The sequence below is a fragment of the Peromyscus californicus genome, unplaced genomic scaffold (assembly GCF_007827085.1).
Source record: "Peromyscus californicus insignis strain IS unplaced genomic scaffold, ASM782708v3 Scaffold_11__1_contigs__length_118956290, whole genome shotgun sequence".
Taxonomy (NCBI): domain Eukaryota; kingdom Metazoa; phylum Chordata; class Mammalia; order Rodentia; family Cricetidae; genus Peromyscus; species Peromyscus californicus.
In genome coordinates this window covers 49,183,838-49,205,881 of record NW_026294402.1, presented here as the reverse complement: position 1 = coordinate 49,205,881, position 22,044 = coordinate 49,183,838, and the positions used below count along the sequence as shown (strand labels likewise).

At 49.9% G+C, this 22,044-nt stretch overlaps 1 protein-coding gene across 1 annotated transcript; it reads right to left on the bottom strand.

The window, feature by feature from the left end:
* Positions 1-5,229: 5,229 nt before the first annotated feature.
* Positions 5,230-13,412, bottom strand: Crabp1 (cellular retinoic acid binding protein 1). The gene is made up of 4 exons (XM_052729029.1): positions 13,213-13,412; positions 12,534-12,712; positions 9,916-10,029; positions 5,230-5,513 (listed from the first exon to the last, which is right to left on the bottom strand). The coding sequence occupies exons 1-4, from the start codon at positions 13,280-13,282 to the stop codon at positions 5,463-5,465; spliced, it is 414 nt and encodes a 137-aa protein (XP_052584989.1). The 5' UTR covers positions 13,283-13,412; the 3' UTR covers positions 5,230-5,462.
* Between the last annotated feature and the right edge of the window lie 8,632 nt (positions 13,413-22,044).

Below are 22,044 nucleotides of genomic sequence, written 5' to 3'. Positions count from 1 at the left end.
AGTTACAGATTATTGGAGCTGCCGTGTGGGTGCTGGGAGCTGAGCTTCGATCCTCTACAAGAGCGGCCAGTGATCTGAACTGCTCAGCCATTTCTCCTGCCTATCATTGTTCTTTTACAGAAAGCAAGAAATCAAGGCTCAAAGTGGTTAAATAATTTACCCAGGGATTTATAGCCAACCTAGTGGTGCCAACCACAGTTCATACCCACTCACTTCCCTTCCCCCTTCTATCCTTTACCATAATCTGGTTAGAGATAAAGTCACGTGACTAACATCTGGCCAACTGTTGTACCCTATTTACTCATTAGTTGTGATTAGCACAAGGGTATTCACATGACCTAGACCAGCTGCTTAAGGAAGTCAAGTAGGTGGATCATGTGGATTGACAGAGGAGTTTCAGGGGACCGTGAGCTTGGCTTGTTAAAAGCCCCATCCATTCTTACGGCTCTTGTTTCTTTGCAGAGAGTTTCTGCATTGTTCACGAGCTGAGAAGTCAGTGCATTCCTTTAGAAAAACCCAACAACTGTATGGACTATAGTTCACATAGTGTGCAATCACTCATTCAGAACAGGCGTGTTCAGGGTGGTATGGCCGTAGCCCAATCACTCATTTAAAGTGTACAGTTCAGTGGTTTTTAGTGTATAGAATTACGCGACCATTACCACATTGGTTTTAAAACATGTTTATCATTCCCAAGAAGAAGCTAGACCCATCACTCCCCTTCCCCACCCCCAACAGCTCTAGTCTTAGGCAACCACCATGTACTTTGCGCCTCCATGGATCTGCCCAATTTAGACACTTCAGTTTAAATGGAATCCTATAATCCTGGTCCTTTGTGAGCCGCTCCTTACACTCAGTGTACTATGTTCTTTGTTCATTCATGTCATAAGCAGAGCAGCTTCTTTTTACTGGCACTGGCTGTGGCTGGGTTTCTAGCACTTGTCAATTGAAAGTGTGCCCAGAATTTAAAGTCAAATCTCATAGACCTGTTCCTCTATTTTATCTGGTGAAGCCATATCATGAAGGGCTTTGGATGCCACACCAAAGAGTCTGACCTTCCTGCTAGAGACCCTGGAGATTGCTGAGCAAGAGAGAGGCAAGTTTGGAGTGAGTTTAGAACGACAAGTTTAGGGAGATTATTCTCACAACAATATTTTGACTTAGATTAAAATATCTCGTGGGCGGGCTCAGTGGGTGAAGCTGTGCAAGCCTGGAGACCTGGGTTCAACCCACGGAACCCTGGTAAGGGTGGAAGGAGAGAACCAGATCCTGAAAGTTGTCCTCTTCAGACCTCTACATGGCATTCACGCTCCCCCCAACAATAATAAAGATTTAATCTTGTGTCTTGTAGTGGTTTGAATGCGAATGGCCACCACAGGCTTGTACGTTTGCATATTTGGTCTTTAGTGGGTGGAACTATTTAGGAAGGATTAGGAGGTGTGTTGTTTTTCTGTTGGCTTATTGGCTACACCTAAATCTACTGATATTTTAACTACTGTCTGTGCTCCATGCCTTGAAGTCAACACCCTGGCCACTCAGACTATGACCTAGCAGGGATTTCCAGTCCCACATGCACCAGCTTGGCCACGGCCTCCAAATGTAGGTTTTAACTAAGTTTCTATTGTTCTAGTTACCAATGAAGACTGGGGAGTCAGATGTTGGGGTGAAAACCTGCTAGATCAGACACTGAAAAGCAACCAGCTGACCTTCCTTTTTGGCTGGAGACCCAGAAGAGAAGCATCTCTCCACTTGTTTCAAACCAAAAAAACTGCGAATCTCTAAGTCCCTCCCTACTCCTTCCTGTGTCTCTCTATCCATACTCCTGGCTCCTCCATCCTCTCTATGGCTAATTCCTGTCAGCTAGTCTCTGGCTCTGCCCCCTGATCCAAGGTTAATTTTATCAACACAGTCTCAGAGTTTCTCAGTGCCATCAAATATCCTGAAACGGAGGTGTGTCACTGGGGGTGGGTTTTGAGATTTCAAAAGCTCATGCCATTCCCTGACTGCCTCTTGGCCTCCTATCTGCCGTTTGAGATGTGAGCTCTCAGCTGTTCCTGCCATCATGCCTTTGCTCTACCATCATGGACTCTGACCCTCTGAAAACATAAGCCCAATTAAATGCTTCATTTTATAAGTTGCCTTGGTCATGATGTTTTATCATAACAATAGAAAATACACATAAATATTATATATCATATGCAGTGCATTTATACCATCTGTCACAGTCTCAAAAAAGAAAAAGAGCCGGGTGGTGGTGGCGGCGGCGGTGGCGCACACCTTTAATCCCAGCACTCGGGAGGCAGAGGCAGGCAGATCTCTGTGAGTTCGAGGCCAGCCTGGTCTACAGAGCAAGATCCAGGACAGGCACCAAAGCTACACAGAAAAACCCTGTCTCAAAAAACCAAAAAAAAGAAAAAAAAGAAAAAGAAAAACAAGAGAAGAAAAAGAAATCCGGGTTCCTGTTTCTTTAAGAGTGGAGACTGGGGAAATATGACACCCCTGAGCCTACGTCCCTAGAGGACACACCTAATGAGAGCTGTTCCATAAGGGAATGAGAAACATTGTACCTTTGTCTGGAAAATGTGAAACCAATTATATGGTAAAACCAATACTATTCAAGAGACTCAGTCTATGGCAGGTGCTCTGTGTGATCTACTTGGTGCTATTACCTCATCTTGTCATTCAAATGTCCCTACCTATGCCTGGTGACTGTCAAGCCAGTGAGGGCTACAATCTCCTTCACTCTGCTTTATTCTTCGTCTCCACCCCCCCCACCCCACCCCCCGAAGGTTAATCTGAAGGAAGCACAGGCTCCATGTGACATGTCACACTTGTAAAGGATTATAATGGAAATAGCCTGATTCCCAGAGTGAGGAATAGGTGGCCCTTTCCAACCTTTCTGCAGCCAGTTCAGCCCTTATGGAGCAAATCCAGATGTATCGAAGACAGCGCAGAAGCGGGAGCCAGGAAGAGGAAGAGACCAGTGTCTGAGACCAGGCTCAGCCCCTCCATGTTGGCCACGAGCAGCTAGCACCCAGTGGGTAGAATCCTCAAAGGATTCAGGCACACGAGTCTCAGTGTGTCTTGTGTGGCCAGCTCATCCCCATTCAGGAGAGCATGCTTCCTATCCATTGCATATCAGTCTGGGACCTCTCCATCTTCAAGGGTCTCCCCATCTCGCCCCCAAGAAGTCCCAGCGCAGTCCCCCGCATCACTCTACTCCATGCTTTGGGGCACTGAGTATGGACTTGGACAGGGCCGGAGAGACAGGTTAGCAGAGTGGAGGTGACGGCATGTCGCCTGTACTCTCTGGTCCCAGGTGCAATGGAGGAGAGCAGGAAGGGAAGTCGTTTGTGTTAGGGACTTTCGGAGGTTCTGAAAACAAGCATAGTCACTTCAGGGCCCCAGAGACGAAATGCAGCCCAGTGTCAGGCTTCCTCCTGACCCGGAACCCAGCCCCACTTGCCACAACGCCTGATGGCATTGAGGCCGTATGGAACGGTGTTTTAGGGAAAGCCAGGGATGGGCTCAGGATGGGCACATGGTTTGTGGAGAAGCAGTCTTCTAGGACAAAGCAGGGCTCTGGGCTGGGGAGGCGTGAGGGTTCCTGTAAATGTGTCCCCACTCACACTTAGATGGTCCTCCCATGGGCCTTAGGTGTCTGCCCCAGCACAGTGTGAACTCCTGGTCTTTTCCAGGCCCCAACACTCTGACCCAGCCTTGCTGAGAGCCCGTGGGCTTTGGATGGGAAGAGAAGCATGCTGGGTAAATGAGCATCGAGACAAGGTCTCGGGGAGGCAGAGGGTACAAGCAAAGCTGCCGCCGAGCCAGCCACTGTGCCAAAGAGATGCAGGCCCGGGGATGCCAGGTTTCTCCAGCCTTCTCTCTTAAGAAAACAGAAACCCGGATTTCCCTTTTCTTCTCTTGTCTCCCTTTTTTTTTAAAAAAAGACTGTCTTATGTATCTGTCTCAGGCTGGCCTCCAAACCTGCTGCGTAGCTGAGGGTGACCTTTAACTTTTGATCTTCTTTGTCCCACCCTCTCCGTACTGGCATTACAGGCATTTCCCACTGTGCCCAGTTTATACCACACTGGGTATTAAACCCAGGGCTTCACACATGCTAGGCAAGTACTCTACCAACTGAGCTGCTTGCCCAGTCCCCAAGTCCAGGCTTTTAAGGTGAAATTTACTGATTTTCAAATGTAAACATTGGCAAGTGTCCAAGTTATCGTCTGTATTTGCCTGCTGAGGCCACTGTCTGCTTGGCTGTGGCCCGGGAAGGAGTATCTCTAAACGGGATCCTTTCCCCGGCCCTGATCACTGATCCAGTCGCATTGGGCAATGGACAAAATGAATAGGCCGGGGCAAAGAGAAGTCAGAATTCTTTTTTTTTTTTTTTTTTTTTTAAAGATTTATTTATTTATTATGTATACAGTGTTCTGCCTACATGTATCCCTGCAGGCCAGAAGAGGGCACCAGATCTCATTACAGATGGTTGTGAGCCACCATGTGGTTGCTGGGAACTGAACTCAAGACCTTTGGAAGAGCAGCCAGTGCTCTTAACCTCTGAGCCATCTCTCCAGACCCGAGAAGTCAGAATTCTTAGTCCACGTTCAAAGCCAAGTCTTCTACTGCCCCAGCGTCTGACTATGTAGCCCTGGCCGTCCTGGAACCACTATGTAGCCCAAACTGGCCTTAAACTCACAGACATCCTCCTGCCTCTGTTCTCAGAGTGCTGAGATTACAGGTGTGTGCCATCACCACACCCGGCTTTTGCTCGTGTTTGTTTTTTTTTTTTTTGACAGTAGCCATGTTCTCTGTAACCCCACTGCTCCTGCAGAAACCCTCCCTCAGGCTGCAGAGCTCTCTAGGGTGTGTTGACCTCTCTTCCCTCCGACTTGAGGCTTAAGAGTAGTGACTCTCCCTCCATCATTAGTATCTGAGGGTCTCGTCTTCCGTTGCTCGATCTCCTCATCCTGGCCCTATCACTACCCATGTAATCAGTCCCTTCCTTATGGCTCTCCTCAATAAAGCCATGGATTGGGCCTAGTTTCCTATGAGGAACCACCATTCATGACTAGTTTAGCTGTACCTGCTGATGGATGCTACAGTGCACTCTCACCAGGCCAGCAGGCCAAAGCCGGAAACACGACACAGGTCAGCACAGTGCGGCTTTAACTCCCAGGCTGAAACAGAAGCAGAGTCCCCTCAAAGAAAAGAGCCTTGAGATGCGTCCAACCACTTTAATGACTGGCACAACCATGCAAATGCCAAACCAGGGATGCAGAGGGAACAGGGGCTGGAGGGAAGGGCGCTACAGCACTATCACAGGGGAAATGGGGTTGCCTAATGTTTACGGGGAGGGTGTGTGGGAGGAAAGACCCACTGGCTGTGCAGGCCGATGTTGTACTCCTCAGGGGAACTTGCATCCTGTCATGAAAGCAGGAACAAGCCGGCCACCTTTACTCCCGGACATAAATTCTTGTGCATACCACATCATCGGCGCCAAATGTCTGCCCGGAGAAGAAAAGGAAAACCAATCAGTACAGAGGCCTGTGTGAAAATGTTTAAAGCATATCACCGAGATGGCGGGCTGCCCCGTTTACAACTCTTCACATCAGACTTCAAGCTCCCTGAGCTGTGTGCTCAAGCTAAACGCTCAGGACATGGAGCAGACATTCTCCCCTAAGTAAGCTCTTGCTCAGCAAAGAAGCAATACGGCACAGAACTGTTAATACAGGTCTCCTTTGCTTCCAGAACCTGTGAATGCTGACATAAGATATGCACACTTCCTGGCTTTAGTTTTTGGGACTGAAAGGAGATGAATGTCATGTCAGGTATTTTTGAAGGGCTTCTGTGTCCTTTCAAGTGATTGCAAGAGAGTGAGGGGTTTAGGCAGCTCGAGCCAGATGGAACTGCAGTTGGGAGATAAGTTAGAAATGCCTTCTGGGAGGCAGCCATCTAGCCCAGGAAACAACAGTCTAATGTAAGGACAGCCAGCCTCTGTATATATGGATTCTACACCTTCACAGTCAACCAAGAACAGGTTAATAATATTCACTTAAAATCTGCATACATCCTAAACATACACAGCTTTTTTTCACATGCTTTTATCCCCTAGACAATACAGTACGACACATTTGCATGGCATTCATATAGTATCAGGAATTGTAAGTGGAATGATTGTAAACTAGGAATTATGCAGGAGGCTGTATGTAGGCCAAATGCTACACCATTTTATACAGGGAACTTGAGCATTTGAAAATTTCGGTGTCCGCAGGGGTCCTGTAACAAATCTCCTATGGATGTGGAGGGATAGCTAGAATACATCACCTCTAAACTAAAACATTCATCTCAGAGGCAAGAACATAGCATTGGCCTTCTGACCCAGCTCTTTGACCCATAGCTGGGCAAGGCTCTCCCTCTCTTGGCCTGCTCGGGGTGGGCGAGGGGTGGTGTTGAGGGGGAGGGTGACTTTAAACAAGGTGATTCTGAAGGTTCTTTCCAGCTAAGATTCTATGAGTCTTTGTTGGCTAGAGGGAGGCTATAAATCCTCCCACAGATGGGAAGGGACATTTTTCTTCTGGTCCCTGAAATGGCAGCATCTGTAGAAGTAAGCTGTCTCAAATCTCCCCAAACTGCCAATTACTCACAGGCCTGCTCTCCTGGGACTCTCACAGTCACAACAGGGAAAGCAAAAGGTGCAGAAAAACACATGGACAAAAGGGCTGCAAAGATGGCTCAGCAGTTTAGAGCACTGGCTACTCTTTCAGACCAGGGTTTGATTCCCAGCACCCATATGGCAGCTCACAAGGGTCTGTAACTCCATTTCCAGGGGATCCAACACCCTCCTCTGGCATCCATGGGTACCAGCACACATGAGGTACCAAGAAATATATTCAGGCAAAACACCCAGACACATAAAATAAAAATTAAGACAAACAAACCAAAAACAAAGATACGCCGGGCAGTGGTGGCGCACGCCTTTAATCTCAGCACTCGGGAGGCAGAGGCAGACGGATCTCTGTGAGTTCAAGGCCAGCCTGGGCTACAAAGCGAGTTCCAGGAAAGGCGCAAAACTACACAGAGAAAGCCTGTCTTGAAAAACCAAAAACAACAACAACAAAAAAACACAAAGATACTGCCCCGCCCCCAGTTGGCAGCCTTGATGAGGATGTATGTGCATGCTTATCTGTCACAGGTCCTGACGTTTCAGAGTCCCCAAATGACTGGCAATTCAAGAGAAGCTGAAACTGTTGTGCTAAGAGTTTAATTATCTCAAGATCTTTTGATTCTTTTTTTTTTTTTAAATCTATTCATTTCTCTTGCCATGTTGGGGATAGAATCCATGGTCTTACCCACACTAGGCAAGTGCTCTACCATTGTTTGATTTTAATCAATGTAAGAATGGGATGTATTTCAGATTCTTACCCTTGGAGCCCTTAGTGACCAGATGTCCTTGGGATATTTGCTAAGGCATCGCCTGCTTCCAAGAAACAGTTTCTTGCATATAATGAGTATTAAGGAGATCCTGACAAGGTGGGCAGTCTAAGGGCTTTGTGCCTTCCCATTAGTGAGGAATGCAGATGATTCTATGCTCTTGGGCATGTGTCAGGAATTGGGATGGGAATAGAGCTCCCATTATAAATCTACTTTTTTGATGTTGCACCCCAAGAACCATGCTGATTTCCCAGAATTCCTTGAGCTCCATAGCCACATCTGTCTTTGGAGCTCACCCAGGTGAAAAAAAATAGCTTCATGACATGGAAAGAAATCCCCACATTTCTAACTCCAATTGAAAGCCCATTTCCAGCCTCTCATTGCATACATTTATGCTTAGAGGTTCCAGAAAGAAACTCTATAGAATACTCCAGAGCAGTGTGGGGGAGGATACTTAGTTTTCAAAGGAAGTCAATTTACAGCCCATGGCAATTTACTGTTGGCTCTGGGGACACTTATTTCAACTAAACTAAAGTTACTTACCTCTCGTTACATGAAGATTACATCTCCCAACGTTTTAGATTTATTAACGATAATAACCCTTGAAACAAAAGCCCACATTTCACATCCCAAATGCCAAGAATTAATGCTCCCTTTGAGGCTTGTATATATGTTTTCCAAGCCAGGGAAGGATGCCTGGGAGGAACTGCAGTGTGGGGGTGGTAAGGGGCGAAATGTGGCGGAGTCCTTCACGGACATTTAGCCTGTGACTCTGGCTGCTTAGTATTACAGAGGTTACCAAAATCCCACTTTTTCAGGGTAAACTGATCAATCCCACTTAATCCTCAGAAAGATTCAAGAACTCTAACATCATCTCTCCTTGCTGCCTCTGGTCTCTATAAAGCTACATGTGCCAGTCTCCCTGGATTTCCAAGTCTCAGCTTCAGATTGCTCTCTGAGTCCACGAAGTAGCCCTCTGCTGGAGACATTAGCTAGGTTGCAAATTAAACCAGCCCTTTGTCCACGCAAAGAGAAGAGCTAGTTAAATCATCCTAGTAAAGGCCAAAAGGCCAAGAAGAGAGGGAGGGGAGATCAAACGGTCTCAAAGGAACCGGCGGCTCAATTTAGGGTCTTCTTACAGGCTAAACATGTAATTTTAGGGCTGAAAGGAATCTCAGGGGCTGCAGCTCAATCTCTCATTTTACAGCCGGAAGATGGAGGTTGGAAAGGACAGGGAAGGTCCAAGTCACGGTCACATGGGGCATCTTTCCCCACTAAACTTTTCAGGCTTCAGTGTCTAGGTAATGGATCAGGAAGTCTAACAGTGGTGATGCTAACAGAGTGTCTAATGGAGAACAAAAGGTATAAGTTCCTGGTCACCCACAAGGGCTTTTCTTTTTTCTAGCCTAGGGTAGGAGATACTAGTTCTGAAACACGGAGGGAAAGTAAGTGGGGGTTGTCTGTCCTCTCAGCCCCTTTTCTCTGCATAAAACTGGGATAGGTGTGAATAAGTTAAACCATTTGTTTTTCTTGTAGAGATAGGGTCTTGTTCTATAGCCCCCATTGGCTTGGAACTCATGATCCTCCAGCCTCAGTCTTCAGAATGTTACATTACAGGAGTGGGTTAGATAAAAACTTGACCTGGACAGGTAAGTTGTGCTTGGCTGTGGATATTTAAAATGCTTAAATGCACAGCATGATGGTGTACACCTTTAATCCCAGCACTCAGGAGGCAGAGTCAGGAGGATCTCTCTGAGTTGCAGGACAGCCTGGTCCATAGAGCGAGTTCCAGGACAGCCAGGGTTACCCAGAGAAACCCTATCTCAAAAATAACAAAACAAATAAAAAAAAACCAAAACCAAACAAACAAAAAAAGTTTTCCATCTACACACTTTTAAACAGTGCTCGCCTTCTTTAGCCCTAAAGAGTCCACTTTTCCACATCAGTGCATTCAGATATTTCCAAATTAGCATTCCTTGCTTGGCTCCTGGGGCCATTGGAGTTTGTAAGTCTGGACTAAAAAATATTCTCTATGGTTCTGAATGCTGATGTGATAAAAATTGGTGAAACTTTTCTCTAATAGCAAGATGAGTCATGAGAAGGGCAGGGTGGGGTGGACCTCATTTTGTATAAGCTGAAGGATCGCACAGAGCCTCAGCATTCCAAACCAAGCCAGAGGGAGATTGGGCATCACTCGCCACTGGGGTTGGCATAGAACAGTTTGGACCAAGGTCTGGCATTCCAGCTGGTCTCAGATACGATCCTTCCCTCTCGGTCCCCCACCCCCACCCCTCCGCAACCCTTTAACAATGATCTCCTCTGATCTAAACTGTCAGCCCAAGCTTTCTGCTCAAATTAACCTGTGGCAAGTGACTTTCTCAAAATGTGAGCATGGGGACAGCACACTTGTATGGCCCACCTCCGGGGACCACCTGGGGAACCCTGGGGTTGTCTCAAGAGTCCAAGGGCCCTTACCAGGATCAGCTCATCGTTGGCCAGCTCTCGGGTCCAGTAGGTTTTGGGGCCATCCCCCTCCAGAAGGGTTTGTGTGCAGTGAATCTTATTCTCATTCTCCCAAGTGGGTAAACTCTGCAGGCAGGAAAACCATTAGTGATATTAATTATGGTCTCGGCAGCGGGCTGGGAAGAACACAAAGAACACCGGAGAATAATTGCTAGGCAGAAAAGCAATGCATGGTCCTTGTCAGCGGGGCACAGCGTCTTCTCTGCTGAGCCCCATAAAGTGAAACTCAGAGTGCTGGTCACGGGTTTCACGGAGTACAAATATACCTTATATCACACATACATGGATCCACTGGAGCAGCAAAGCCTTAGGCACGCTTTGCATCTCTAGAAATAAAATTCAGAGCACACCAGGATTCACTTACATCAACACAGAGGGCCTCTCCAAACAATTGGAACTTTAAAGTACCTTCATGTGAGAATCACAAACGGTTATAACTGTTGAGACATCGTGTTTGCAGCCGAGCGGGTGGCGGGCAGATGAGGAGGAGGGTCTGCGCCCAGATTCTGGACTAAGACCTTCCTTTCTCGGCATCCCTCAGCAGACACAGCACACAGCCTGCGCTAATGAACCTGTGTCTGTCTCTGGGGATAAAAACAGTTTCCATTTCCCAGCTTACATCCTTCTAGAAACATTTTAAAAACCAAGCCAATGTGAAGGCTCTTCATGGGGTTGGAGGCGGACAGGCAAAAGGGGGAGTCCCTGTGGTTTCCCCAGTGTCTATATCCAGCGAAGTGAGGTACAGCTGGGCTGGGTGGTGCTGAATGTGCACATAATCACTTTTGAACTAACACATGGGACTCCTTCATTAGGCGGGGGTGGGGGAGGGACAGGGACTTTGTAAGCCCAGCTCTCTCCAGGGTGTTACACGATTCTTTTGTTGTTCTGAAATCAGATTGCCCCCTCTGGCAGTGGCCAGAGTTAGGTGTCTCCAAACTGAGCCCTACTCATGGCCAAGCCAACTTCTCCACTAGATGCCCATTCCTCCTTCTGAGCACTCTGTTTTTTCCTCCTGTGATGCTGAGGACGGAACCCAGGGCCTACCACATGCTGGGCACATGCTCTACCACGGCTATATTCCCAGTCATGCATGCCCCCCCCCGGGGGGGGGCTTTTTTTTTCCCCCAAACAATGTGGTGACTTGAACCTCAGGTCAAGCAGATATCAATTCTGATGGGCAAAGACTGTCTCCTGAGTGAGCCTGCTACTGGGGGCTGTGTCTCTCTGTCCTTCCAAACATGGTGACCAGAGTCACAATTGGGACAGGTACGGATTCGGGAGAGAGGGAAGAAATAACTTCCCGTTCTTTAGAATGTTGTCACAACACAAAAACAATTTTCTCACTAGGTAGGCCTGCCTAGCCTTGAGCTCACAAGAGATCTGCCTGCCTCTGCCTTTTGAGTACTGGGATTAGGGGCATGGGCCACAACACTTGGCCTCATCTGCACATTTTTTTTTAGAACATTGGAAAAGCTGGATACAAAGGTTTACTTGGTGATCCCAGCACTTGGTAGAAACAGGATCCATGCAGTTGGACCCAACTTGGGCTATAGCATGAGATCCTGTCTCAAACACCCAAACAAGAAAACCAAGTACACAAAACAGCAACCACCAAACCCACAGTGGAGAAAAGGGGACCTCCTTTTTAAATGAGATAGCAAGGCTGGCTTTCTCATCGGTGCAAGTTTGGCACAGAAAGAAACACAGCAGTGTGAAGTCATTCACTCCAGACCACTCACCCATCCTTTGCCTCGTGTTTCAGAAATGCAAAAAAACCTCTCTTGACTGTTGGATATGGTGGTGGACACCTGTAATCCCATCACTCCATGGGGTGAGGCTGAATCTTGAGTTCGAGGTCACCAGGTTTACACTGAGAGTTCCAGGCTAGCCTAGTCGGGGCTACATAGCAAGCCCTGTCTTCTCATAAATCAATCTTAATCTCTCCCCAGTCTCTCTCCCTTCCTCACTTCCCTTCTCCCCCTACCCACCTCCTTCTGTCTCTCGCCCCTGAGGACTTTAAAAAAAAAGGTCATTTAGTACATTTTCTCAGCTAGAACCTGCTGAGTTGCTTTTGCTTTCAGAAGAATTTCACCAATCCCTGCAAGAACTCGGTTGAACACAGATAGGCAGGAAGGGGTGGCAGGCGATTCGGACTGTGCAACTGGATCCAAAGCGTCCCCCCCGCCACGGTCCAGGGACCCAGGGGGAGGGACCCTGGATCAGCCACCCTACCTAGGACAGGTAACTCGGCAGCTGCGCAGAACAGAAGGCAGCAGCGGCCCCAGGAACCTCTACCCACGCCACCAGAGCTAGCGCTGAAGGCGCGGCTAGCAAGGCACTAACCACAGCAGGGATCATACAGCCACCCAGAGCGCGCGCTTTAGGCGCGCCGATTTGCGCCCGGGGGATGGTATAGGGAGGGAACAAGAGGTAGGGCTTTCTCCTGAGCCCAGGACCAGCAGGGCACACAAATCTCTCGTGACACACTCAGCAACGAAAGCGCGCCCGCTTCGGCGGGCCAAGGGTTGGAAGGGGTACCCGGGAAGGAGGTGCGGTCTCTGCGGCCTCACCCTGCACTTGCGTCCGTCCACTGTCTCCTCCTCGAAGCCCTCTCCGACCTTGAAGTTGATCTCCGTGGTGCGCACGGTGGTGGATGTCTTGATATAGAACTGATCCCCGTCCTGGCGGATCTCCACGTGCGGCTTGGACGCAGCCGCCACGGCCACCTTCCTCAGCATGGCGTTCACACCTGCACGAGGAAGCACGGGCTCGGGTCTCAGGTCCTTCCTCCCTGGTCCCCCAGACCTGCTTGACCCTTCCCAAATCCTCTGACTTTGGGCAGGGCTCTTAAATTAGTTCCACTTGTCTCTGTCCTCGCCTGGGCTTTTGAGAAGAGAAACTGAGGCTCGGGAGATGGCAAGTGGCTTTTCCGAGCTACCCAGTGCTTTCATGGCAAGATCTGGTCTCAAACAGTCCCCAGTTTGAAGTTCCTGCTCCTTCCTCACTGTGGTCTAGCACGAGATAAAGATGGAACCGTCGAGAAAGGCGCCAAATGTCCAGCAAACGTTAGCTGAACCGGTTGGTTCCGGAGCTAACTCTCCTGTGCGATCGGGGGACGCACGGGAAACAGAGAGATTTATCACTCCACAGACTCCCTCCTGCCTGAACCTCCCCGGGCCACCCTCTCTGGGTCAGGGGCACCTCGCAGCGGCTCCTGGCAGACCCGGCACGCCCTCCGCACCAGCTTACCCAGCGCCTTGAGGAGCTCGTCGAAATTCTCGCTGCTGCGCATCTTCCAGGTACCGGCGAAGTTGGGCATGGCGGCGGCGGCGGCGGTGGCGGCAGCGGCGGCGCGAAGGCAGCGGCGGGCACCGACCTCTGCTGCGGAGCGGTAGCACACGGCGCTTCGGGGAGAGACTGGCGTTCTGCGCCCAGCCGCACGCGCCTTGAGTCACTAGGGTAGCGCCCCCCACGCCCGCCCTTCTGGGGCCCCGCCCTCAGGTCCCGCCCCTGCCCTGCGCGCGGGAGCCGGAGGTGGGGTGTGGGGGGGGAGGGCCCACGAGCGGGAGCGGGGGCGGGGGCGGGGGTGGCCCATGAGGGGTGAGCCCAACTCCCCGCCCTACGGTGTCCCTCGTCCATTCCCCATCTTCCCAGCCGCCAGGGATGCAGTTTGGAACCCGCTCTCCCCCGTGCCTCCTCCGCCACGCCGCCCACGTCCTGTTTTAAAATGGGTGGTGGGAGAGGGTTTAATGAAGCCAGGTCGGACTGGAGGAGATGTGTGGACTGGAGGAGATGTGTGAAGCTAGCTAGGTAGCGGGGATTCAGGGATCATGACCTCATTTCTCTACTTTGGGCTATGTTTGAAAATTGTCCTTTCTGTAAGGATGCAGTGAATAGTTAAGGCCATCAGGATGGGAACCACTCTCTTCCCACCTAGCCGTACTTTCTGATTGCCACTAGCCGGTCGTGGGGTCCCCTCTGCTCTGGCTTTTGAGTTAGCAACATACTCTGAGGACCAATTAGAACCAGTGGCGGGAAAGGCCCAACCCCCACCCCGGCCAGTCATGGACGCACGAAACTCAGGCTAGCAACCAAGGCTCCCGGGTCTTCTGCTTAAGTTAGAAGGGAGCCCCGGCCATCACGGTCCCTTTGTTGTTGGCTTAAGACAGGGTAGCTGTCGAAGGGATTGAACAAGCAAAACGCAGGGAAATGCAGCAGTTCGCTTTGCCTAAAATTGCGGGTTTGCTCGCTGCAGGCCAACTGGGAAGGCTTAGTGGGGAAGCCTCGCTCTGCCCCTGCCTTTGCTTTGACAGGGGCCGAGCCGAAAAGCAATGCCTCTCGCCAGAGTCTCCATAAGGAGGAACACACGTTTCATCGTGCACTTCCAGCTTTTCCTTCATACCTCAAAATTTCATTGCCACCTCTTTCCACAGTTTCACCATCGAGACACCTCAGCCAATTTGTCCAGTTCAGGATCCTAGAACTTGCTGCACATGGCCCCATCTCAGCCTTTGACCATGCTGTGCTCTCTCCCTGAAGTTCATTTTCTCTCCTTACGTTGGGAAAAGGAAAAAAAAAAATCTCTCTTATTCTTCAAAGTGCTGTCGGCATGACGTATGTGTTATAAAGTTCTGTTTCCTAACCAGATTACATTCTCTGAACACACAGGGTCCTTCTGGGGCCTGCTCTTATTATTCCCATCTTAACTACTGAGCATTGACCATTTAGAGTATGGTGATCAACGTTGATCAATGCATCCTCATTGCCTCGGGCTCAGCCAGGTGGGGCTCCTATGTGGATCAATTTTCAGAAGATGCAAATGCCCCTCCGCCTAGAGGTGCTGTGGGGCAAGCTTTCCCCAAAGACCTGGAAGTGATTTGTGCTGAGTGCTAACTGAAGAGGAGCCCTGCCCTGGAAGGGACCGAGATTGGTCTGCCCAGGGGCCCTGAGAAGCCAGCTGAGGACAGGAGAGTGAAGAGGGGCCATCACTGGCTGAAAAGGGGCATGGGTGGGGACAGCTTGATCCATGTGCCATCTGTACCATTGTAGGGGGTCATGTGCTTAAAAGGACTTGGTAACTGGATTGGAAAATGGAAAGCAGCTCTGGCATTGACATCTTGAAATATTTTATTTCTATGTCTTTATGTGTGTGGTGTGTGCACGCGCAGGTATGTGTACAGGTCAAAAGTGAACATCAGGGGTCATCCTCTATCACTCTTCACCTTATTCTTTGCGACAGGGTCTCACTGAATCAGGAGCTCACCAGTTCGGCAAGACGAGCTGGCCAGCATGCCCAGATGCTGGCCCTAGTGATCCCATCTCCGCCTCCCCAGCACCGGGATCCCATTGCACGCCATGATGCCTGGATCTTCATGTGGATGCATGGCATCAGAACTCAGACCTTCATGTTTGTGTGACAACGCTTTACCATGTGAGCCAGTTCCTCAGCCCTCCATCTTGAAATTCTTATTCTTTGAACAGGGGGCTCTGCATTTATCCTGTCCTGGGTATGCAAACAGAGGATGTCATGAAGCTAATGTAGGCCCCCACCTCTGTTCAACCCTTCTGGCCACAAGGCATTACCTATTAAAGACAGGGATGGAGCTAGAGGCTACAGGAGCGGAAGCTGGAGCCAGTGCCATAGTTTATAGCCCTGGAAAAGCCGGTAAAGACAGCGCTGTGGATGAGGCAGAGCAGCCATGGGCAGGTTTTGCAGCAGAGATACTGCATCGACTAAAGGGAAAGGAAAGAAAGAGAAAGCAGAAGGACTCGTGGTCAAGAGATGGGCAGGGTGGTGGCTTTGTGGGTAAAGTGCTTGGTGAGCAAGCACAAGGACCTGAGTTCAGATCCCCGGCACCCATGTAAAAATCCAGGCGTGGTGGGCATACCTGTAATACTACTGGTGCTGCAGAGGTGGATTCCTGGTGCTTACTGGCCAGTCCGTCTAGCTGTGTTGGTTATCTCCAAGTTCAAGTTGCCATAAAATAAAATGGAGAGCCATTGAAGAGGATACTTAACATCAGTCTCTAGCTTTCATGTGCATGTGCACACATGTGCAAGTATACATGAACATATACATATACCACACACACACACACCAAAAACAGGAAAGGAGAAGTAAGATGGGTCATAAGGAGTTAAGAGGGGTCTGTCCCCAGGTTGACTTTGTCAGAGCAGGAGGACAGTGGTGCTATTGTCCAGGCATAAAGCAAGGACAGGGTCCAGGAAGGAAGCAGGCTGCCATCGCTACTCTGACTACTGGGGAACACCAAAACCAAGAGAGCGACAAAGACACTCCACCGTGGGTCATCTGTGGACCCAGACTCAGGATCCAGAGAAAGATCCCCGCTGGGTAGATGAGACCCAGCTCTTGGCCCGAGCCTAAAAGCAAACAGGCAGAGTTCCCTAAACCCTCTGAGCTTGCCTCCTGTCTCTGTTGCTTCTGCTTCTTGACCTTTTTGCTTATGAACCTTTGCCCAGGTCTCTGAAACAGCATCTGGGTGCAGCTCCCGGGACAGTGATCAGTCAGGATCTGGGGCCTGTGCTGCGGGCTCCTTTTCCACTGCAGAGAACCTGGAAAGTGTGCTTACCATGTGGGTTCACAGTGCCCGATGGCAGGCGTGTGGTCCAGCCAGGGTGAGTGTGAAGAGCAGGTCTGAAGGCAGTGAGGGTGCAAGTGGTGTGATCATGTAAACCAGAACTGTGTGTTTTCCTGTACGGCTAGTCTACAGAACCAGAAAGGGGTGAGGCACGAGACCTAAGAAGAAAGACCTAAGACCTAAGAAGTCTTACACCAAGGATGAAAGGCCACAAATGCGGTAGAGAGTTCTGTCTATGTCTTCTCCTTTCCCCAAAGGACATGATGGGTGTTTCTGTAAAGAACGAGGGATAGGTTGCAAGATGGGGCACTCCTTGACAAAGCTTCAGAAGGAGCTTCTGTGAATACTATAAGTAACTGTATATGGAGAAGTCACACAGGTTACCAGGCAGGCTGCAGGGAAACCAAAGAGCAGAACTGGGGCTGGCTGCAGCTTACCCAAGAGGATGTTCATCTCTAGCATCTTTGGGACACTAACCCTTAGGAACAGCATGGTGGATGTGCTGCCTGAGGCCTAAAGACAGAAAAGTAGGAAAGTATGAGGTGGCTGACGATAAGTTGTCTTTTGACCTCCACCAGCAATACACTCCAACGTACCAAATAAATGAATTAATTAAATCTTTTTTTTTTTTTTTCAAAAGAGAAAGTATGGAGTTGGAGGGCCAGGAGGCCTGGAGAGAAGATGGAGGGAAGTGAAGGTCAGATGGAGCTTGGGGCCTGGAGAGAAGATGGAGGGAGTGAAGGTCAGATGGACTTGGGGCCTGGACAGAGGCGGAACGGCTCATAGATATATGTGCGCTTTGAGGTTGAAGGCCTCTCTCTGTTGGGGCAGGTGGGCAGTCAGAGCCAGAGATGCTGGGGTCTGTGGTTGGTAATGAACCATCTGCAGGATGCTGATGTACCTACGAGCCGTGAAGCAGAGCAGACAGTGTATGGCATTCTCTAAACTTATCAATCCTGTTATCCTGCAGGACTGAGGTTTCAGCGAACCACTTCAGTAGGCCACTCAAAAACAGTGGGGGCCGGGGGAAGACTTAAGGGGAAAGGTGGCCTGCAGTTGTGTGTGTGTGTGTGTGTGTGTGTGTGTGTGTGTGTGTGTGTGTGTGTATGTATGTGTGGGCACATGTGTGCATGTTGTGGGGGACCAAACTGAGTCTGGGCTCTGAAGGCAGGGGGACAAAGAAAGTCATTCTGGGCCACAGAGGTAAGGGACTGGAGCAGGTGACCATCCTTGAGGACCTAGGACTCCAGTTGTTCTGCTCATGCCTCACACAAGAGGTCTCCCCAGCACTGGGGCGCCTGTGGAGGTGTTCTCTCAGGGGCTGGAGCTCAGGCCTGCATCTTCTCTCCAAGACTTCTTTGTTCCTCGGCTGGCCCCTTAGCTGATTCCTGTCGCCAACCTCTCCCAGGCCACTGACCTGCATCTCTGCGGGGACATTTCTGTTGAGCTTTGCTATTCTTACTTGGAGGCATGCCAGGCCCCCTGGAACCCCCCTCACTTCCCTATTCCCTGCCCACACCCCACCCCCACCGCTGTCCTGGCCCCTGCCTTCAGGCAGACCCAATTCATGCTGAAAGAATGGGGGTCAGAGTTCAGTCCCCGAAAGCTGGGGGCTCTGGAGCGGCCCCAGGAGGAATCTTCGAGGCAGCTCTCCATAGTGGGGGCTGGGGCTGCTGTGCTCTGCCCAGGACGGTCTGGGAGTCAGCAAAAGAGGACAAAGAGCCGGTTTCGAGAAAGTGGCATGTGGGCTGCACACTCTGCTTGGGTTAGGGGAATGCAAGCAGCCCTGGGCTAGGAGTCACAGCAAAAGTTTCACATGTCCTCACTCATTTGTCCAATGAGACGTGCAGGCGAGGAAACCAAGGCTTTAACAGTGATGTGCCCGAGACCCCTCAGCAAAGGGACAGAGCTGGAAAGGAAACTGGAGGGTGGCAGGGAGCTGGCCCCAGATTCACGCTAGTTTACTGCACAGATGGGGTCCTGAAGCCCAGGTGCCTATTCCTAGGCCACACAGTGAAGCAGGGCCCAGCCTTCATCCCTTCCCTGTCACCCATGATCTTGGAATCATGAGAGATTTCTGGCCAGCTGAATGCTAATGAGAACATCTCTACTTAGGGTCAGAAGAGAGTGTGGAACGTCTCTTTCCAGCCGAGCCTGCTTCTGGAGCTGGCATGAATTAGTAAATGTGATCCACACTGCTCTCCTCATTCTTGGCCTGTCCACCAGTGGAGATGGGAGCCAGGAATTCTTCTTCGAGTTATTTCATTGATTCATCAAACATTTTTCTTCTGGATACACTCTGATCCAAGCCTACGATCCTCAGGAGTTTTGACATCCATTTTATACATGAAGAAACTGAGGGCTGAGGGGAAATTGACCCACTCAAGACCACAGAGGAATGTTTGAATCTATGGCAGTCTCAATGCAGGGTTCATAGGTGAGGCTCGCTCCAGCATCCACCATGACGGGAATAGAGAGGGAGAAGGAAGGCAGAGCAGCAAGCAACAGAACACAGTAGGGGCAGTGTGGAAGGAGAGCTAGAAGACAAGCCGTAGGGATGAGCCTGGGGAAGCCAAGATGCCTGCGGGAGGGTGCTGCCTCTCATTGCAAAGCATGGCCACCTCAGGGAGAACACAGCACCTGAGTACAGACATAACCTTGCAGGGACATTGCCTGATGTCCACATTGCATGTTGTCCACACAGTGTTGCCCTAAAATAGCAGACACTGTTCATATCAAGATGTTAGATTTCAGGGGCTGGGAGTATAGCTCACAGGTAGAGTGCCTGTCTTTCATGCACAGGTCCTGGGTTCAATCTTTAACAATGCAAAATTAGTCCTATTTCAATCAGGCTTCCAACTTCTCTTGGAAATGATCTGGTGACCCAGGACTGGTCTCCCAGCTAATAACCTCTGATAGACTGGATTCTGCCTTGGATGCATATGTTGATGTCCAAAGGCCCTAGTCTACAGAATGTAAGCTTAACTTAAAGACAGGCTCTTTACAGAGGTAATCAAAATCAGATGAGGGTCTTCACCATGGGCGCTAATGGTGTACTGTTGCTGTCCTTATGAGATGGGAAAATTGGGGTCTAGGAAGATGGCCCAGTTGACAAAGTGCTTCCATGCAAGTGTGAGACCTGAGTTTGGATCCCCAGCACCCACATTAAAACAATGAAAGCAAAAACTGTACTTGGTGCCACACGCTTGTGATTCCAGTGCTTGGGAGTTGAAGACAGGTCGATTCTTGGAGCTTATTTGCTGGCCAGCCTAGTAGAATAGGTGAGATCCAAGTTCACTGAGAGATCCCGTCTCAAAAAAAAAATAAGGTAGAGAGAAATTGACAAAGTGATCCTAACAGACACACACACACACACACACACACACACACACACACACACACACACACACGGGAAATTTGAACCCAGAGACACACAGCAAGGGAGGATGATAACAGGCAGGGAGAAGACAGCCATCCACAAGCCGGAGAGAGAGCCCAGTAACAGGTCCAGCTTAGGAGCCAGCCCTGCCACTACCTGATCTCAGGCTCAGCCTCCAGAACCAAGTGCAAGCCACTCAGGTCGTGGTATTTCCTTACACAGCCCTAGCCAATCAATACACAACCCTTAGCAAGCCAAGTCTGGATGCCAGTCAAGGGAGTCCTCTAGATCTCCCCCCACCCCTCCGAGCTCTCATTGTCCCTCCCCAGCGGCTGCCTTGCCAAGCAGTGGAGACAGAGACTGCCTCTTCACCCAGTCTAACTGCCCCCCTGTGAGGCAGGAATTCTGAGGGCATGCTCCACCAAACCTGGTTCACCTGGAGCTGCCGAAGGGGTGGGAAGAATTCAAGTCCCCTTGGTTGATGGGCTGGCAGCAGGCCCGCCATGTTGGTGAGGTTTGAACTGACCACCATGCAAAGAGAAGCAAATGTTCTTCAGTCTGAACTGGGAAGGATTCCTGATGGCTTGCACCCTGTGATCTATAGACAGATAGCATCAACATCACCTGAGACCGTGTTAGAAACAGAACCCCAGTCCCAGCCTGAGCTGCTATGTGAGAATGCACATGTACCATACTCCCCAGGATACCTGGATCATGTTCAAGAGATCACATGGCTATACTATAGAATTCCATGGGGCTAGCAATACCTAGACGCCTCCCCAGAAACTCTACTGAAATTATTCCAGGGTTTGACTTAGACATCGGATTTTGAAATACTTTTCAATGGTTGTGATGCCCAGCCACATCTGAGAGCTTGCTCTGCTGCAGGCATTTACACCAGCTCCCCTTCCTATCACAAAAGCTTTGTAGCTAGTACCAAAGGGAGAGCGGTAGTCCCAAGAAAAACCTTCTCTCCACCCCCATTGACACAGGCTGTCTGGGACAGAGACCCATGCACAAGAGCCCGGACTAGCAAAAGGCATTGTCACAGCCCCGTCTGGCTGGGTTGAGAAAAGTTCTGGTGCCTGAACCATATAGCACACAAGTGCTGAGATGAGGGAGCTTGAAAAGTGAGTGAAGCCCCAAGACACCGACTTGCCCAAGATCCCATGACTATTCTTGGCAGAGATGGGACACACAGGTTGGGGGCTTGGATGCCCTGTTCCTGCTCAAAGTTTATTCTGTCTCTTAGAGTCTAGAAAATGCTTCATGGGAGGATTTGTCCTGAAAGCATTGAGCTGACTTCAGTCCCTCTTGTGAAAACCACAATGTGGTTCTGAGGAAGTTGGAAAGGCAACGAGGGCTGCTGCTGGTTCTAATGAAAGGTGAAGGGAAAACATTCCATCCTGGAAACCAGCCAGGGACCCCAGGAAGATGCGGGGGGGGGGGGGGCCCTGTTCCCATCTGTGGGTCTTCTTCTCTACTGTGGCCATCAGTCAGTGATCCTTAACTGGGACTTTCAGGACTTTCACATAATGTCTACCCACGTTTTCCAGTGACTGGAAAGGTAGAGGATAAGAAAGTGTAGGGGAAAGGACCTGAAGCCTGGAGTTCTGGGACCCCAGACTTGAGACTCTGCTCCTCACTAACTGACTATGTGAACTTTGGCCTAGGTATAAAACCCCTCTGAGTCTGGGCTCCATGCCTGTGGATTGGAGCTGATAGCCACAGATGCACAGATGTGGGCCAGTCACAAGAAAGAGTGTATGGGGAAGTATACCAGGGACATTGCCCCCACTGGAGAGATGTTCCTGCTCTGTATACTGGTTAAGGGCAGAACCTGTGTGATACACTCCACACACACACATGTAACCATACAGTACTGGCCTGTAAAGGCAAGTATGTTTGCACATGTCCATGTCTCCCCACTCAAGTCCCTCAGGGTCAGGTGTGCCTCAGAAATCTAAGTTTGCAGATTCTCCGAGACGGTATGCTATCCCATAGTCAAACACTCTAATATCATAGTAGAAAACCATGTGAACAGTCACATGAGATTGGGCACAGAATGGTTCCATGTCAGTTCTGGTCTGATTTCATCTTCAG

Bases quoted from the DNA above. Each gene is read 5' to 3' on its own strand.
- Crabp1 (XM_052729029.1), bottom strand. From the start codon at position 13,282: ATGCCCAACTTCGCCGGTACCTGGAAGATGCGCAGCAGCGAGAATTTC. The intron at 10,030-12,533 runs GTGAGGCCGCAG...TCCTGCCTGCAG, and splicing joins TGGACGGACGCAAGTGCAGG to AGTTTACCCACTTGGGAGAA. The intron at 5,514-9,915 runs GTAAGGGCCCTT...TTCTCCGGGCAG, and splicing joins CCAACGATGAGCTGATCCTG to ACATTTGGCGCCGATGATGT.